The 1,891-nt window shown below is 61.6% G+C and overlaps 1 protein-coding gene across 1 annotated transcript in view; it reads left to right on the plus strand.

The window, feature by feature from the left end:
- PTPN23 (protein tyrosine phosphatase non-receptor type 23) overlaps positions 1–1,891 on the plus strand; it is a 38,381-nt gene that overhangs the window by 26,406 nt on the left and 10,084 nt on the right. The window contains 2 exon segments of the mRNA XM_035889278.1: positions 707–838; positions 1,247–1,327. Of these exon segments, the coding sequence (XP_035745171.1) occupies positions 707–838; positions 1,247–1,327 (213 nt within the window).

A 1,891-nucleotide genomic window follows, 5' to 3' on the forward strand; every position in this document is an offset into this window, starting at 1 on the left:
CGGGGGTGTCCCCCCCCGGCTGACCCGCCGTCCTTTTTCCGCAGGTGCACTGCACTCCATGCTGGGCGCCATGGACAAGAGAGTGTCCGAGGAGGTAACGATCCCCTGGGTCTTCCCTCAAGGAATTTTCTCTCCCACGTGGTTAATAGCCACGAGCCAGTAGCGCCAAGGACTTCTCCTCCATAACCTGGGTGCTTACAAGCCCATCAACGTCAGACACCAGCTCTGGACGTCTGCTGTGACCCCATATCACTGTAAAGTGTTACGAGGGGCTGCCCCCCTCACGGCTGTGTCCCTCTCTGCCCTGTCACTGCTGTCCCTGCTCCAGCAAGGCTCTGCTGGCTGACCTTCCTCCCGCCCTCGGCACGTAGGGCCAGGAAGGGAGAGATCTGACACAGCTTGGGGCATGCATGGCCAGGGGAAAGCACGGAGCTGTTTTAGAGCCCTGTGAGCCCCAGGAACTTGCTCCAGGCTTGTGGCGGCTGCTTTTTGGGGTCTGGGAGGAGGCAGGGAACATCGAATCCCTGCTGAGCTGGGGTTTATCACCCTGACGCCCTGTGTGAAGGGAGGTCACTGCTTTTCCAGTCCTGCTGAGCCTCCACAAAATTCCTTGCGTCCGGCAGTGCGTGCCTATGGATGTCGTCTGGCTTGGTGTGAGCGCAAAAGAGCTGTGCACGCCCCGACACGTGTTCTCCCGTCCTCGCAGGGCATGAAGGTTTCCTGCACCCATTTCCAGTGTGCCGCCGGGGCGTTCACATACCTGCGGGATCACTTCCCCCACTCCTACAGCGTCGACATGAGCCACCAGATCCTCAACCTCAACATCAACCTCATGTTGGTAGGAACTGGGGTCTGCCTCTGCCAGGGCACTGGTTGCACTGGGATGGCTGCTTGCACCGAGGGGTGTTCATAGGGTTGAGTGCTCTTCACACGTGGAGTGGGGTGAGACAGGACCCCAGTGCCCCACGGGGCGTTGTTGTCTGCGGGGTCTGGGCTGCTGTAGGCATGAGGGGCTCCCTCCCGCAGGAGGGAAGGAGGGTTTTGGGAGGCAGCAGGGAAGAGACAAGGCACTGTGCTGCTCTGCTTCTCCCCGGGCTGCTCAGGCATCCCTTGGGGCTGGCATTTACAGTGCTCCCCTCAAGAAAGGGGCTGTAGCTGGTGGGTCCTGCCGGGGGTCAGGGCTTGGATGCAGGGGGTTGTCCCAAGGTGTAGGGGATACCGAATATTCCCCTCTTGTCTTCGGCAGGGCCAGGCACAGGAGTGTCTCCTGGAGAAGTCCATGCTGGACAACAGGAAGAGTTTTCTCGTGGCCCGGATCAGTGCTCAGGTGAGCTCCTGGGCAATCTCTGCTGCACTGAACTCTGGCTGCTTCTGCCTCAGCGCTTGCTGTTCCCAGCACAGCCCTGCTCCTGCTGCACAGTGACGTGTGGGATCGGGAGCTGGGTGACAGGGTCCCACATCCCATGCAGCATGAACGGTGGTACAGGGTGCTGCCGTTGCCTCAGTCTGTGAGCACAACCACCAGCTCCTCAAAGGAGAGCGTAAGACACTCCAGAGGGACGGGGTGCCATCCAGAGGGACCTTGATGGGCTGGAGGGGTGGGCCCAGGTGAACCTCTTGAGGCTCAACAAGGCCAAGTGCAAGGTCCTGCACCCGGGCTCCTATCAGTGCAGGCTGGGGGGTGAAGGGACGGAGAGCAGCCCTAGGGAGAAGGACTCAGGGGTCCTGGTGGATGAAAAGCTGGCCATGAGCCGGCAGTGTGCGCTGGCAGCTCAGAAAGTCAACCGTGCCCCAGCTGCATCCCACGCAGCATGGCCAGCAGGGCGAGGGAGGGGATTCTGCCCCTCTGCTCCGGGGAGCCCCCCCCAGCGCCCTGCCTCCAGCTCGGGGG

The sequence above is a fragment of the Egretta garzetta genome, unplaced genomic scaffold (genome assembly GCF_000687185.1).
Source record: "Egretta garzetta isolate BGI_Z169 unplaced genomic scaffold, ASM68718v1 scaffold92, whole genome shotgun sequence".
NCBI classification, from domain to species: Eukaryota; Metazoa; Chordata; class Aves; order Pelecaniformes; family Ardeidae; genus Egretta; species Egretta garzetta.